The 679-nt window shown below is 35.9% G+C and overlaps 1 protein-coding gene across 2 annotated transcripts in view; it reads right to left on the bottom strand.

Moving 5' to 3' along the window:
* Positions 1–78: 78 nt before the first annotated feature.
* The window catches only part of LOC119594048, a gene marked incomplete in the record, with an annotated part of 19,142 nt that continues 18,541 nt past the window's right edge, over positions 79–679 (bottom strand). For both annotated transcript variants that reach the window (XM_037943081.1, XM_037943082.1), the window contains 1 exon segment: positions 79–519. In XM_037943081.1, coding sequence (XP_037799009.1) covers positions 293–519 — 227 coding nt within the window.

The raw sequence follows: 679 nt of genomic DNA, 5'->3' as shown, positions 1-679 counted from the left end.
AATATACATATACTGCAAATGACTGAAAAAGAATAGCCATACTGCTATATGGAGTGAAGATTGAAAAAGAGAAAAAGATAATTTTTCTATAATTTATTCACTTCATACAAAAAAAAACTGGTTTTAATATTAACAATAAGAAATAACTAAGCTAACAACATAAAAGTCACACAACAACCACAAACGTTTTAAACAACTAGTATATCAAGAAATGTATAGAAAAATAGTGTCACCACATTGTTTCCAAAGAAATTACTCTAATCCTTCTTTCAAGCCGGTGAGATTCTGAACATCAAGATTTCATCTTCTTGCTCGTCCCTCTCTTTGAGGCTTTTGTTCTTTTCCTTCTTCGCTTACGTCCTCTTTTATTCGCCCCCGGGCCCACGGCCCCGGGGACTAAAGGTCTTTGAATTCTCTTGTTGAACTGGTTGTGGTAATCAATGAGGGAATCCGTCTGTTCGCTAATGGGGATGAAGTTCCTGCTTGGGGATGTTGGAATCTCGTATTCTTCTTCCGATTCTGGAAATATCGAAGGGCTGTTTTGAAGTTCAGGCGTCTTAGGTTGTTTCAGTAAAAAAGAAAAAAGTACTATATGGCTATCACATAACCAAATATTTAAAAACGTGAAAATACGTACCGCAGATTGATATAGGCAATCATTTTCTCAGAGATGGAGAAA

This window comes from Penaeus monodon, chromosome 33, assembly GCF_015228065.2.
Source record: "Penaeus monodon isolate SGIC_2016 chromosome 33, NSTDA_Pmon_1, whole genome shotgun sequence".
NCBI lineage: Eukaryota > Metazoa > Arthropoda > Malacostraca > Decapoda > Penaeidae > Penaeus > Penaeus monodon.
This window is presented reverse-complemented; position numbering and strand designations above follow the sequence as displayed.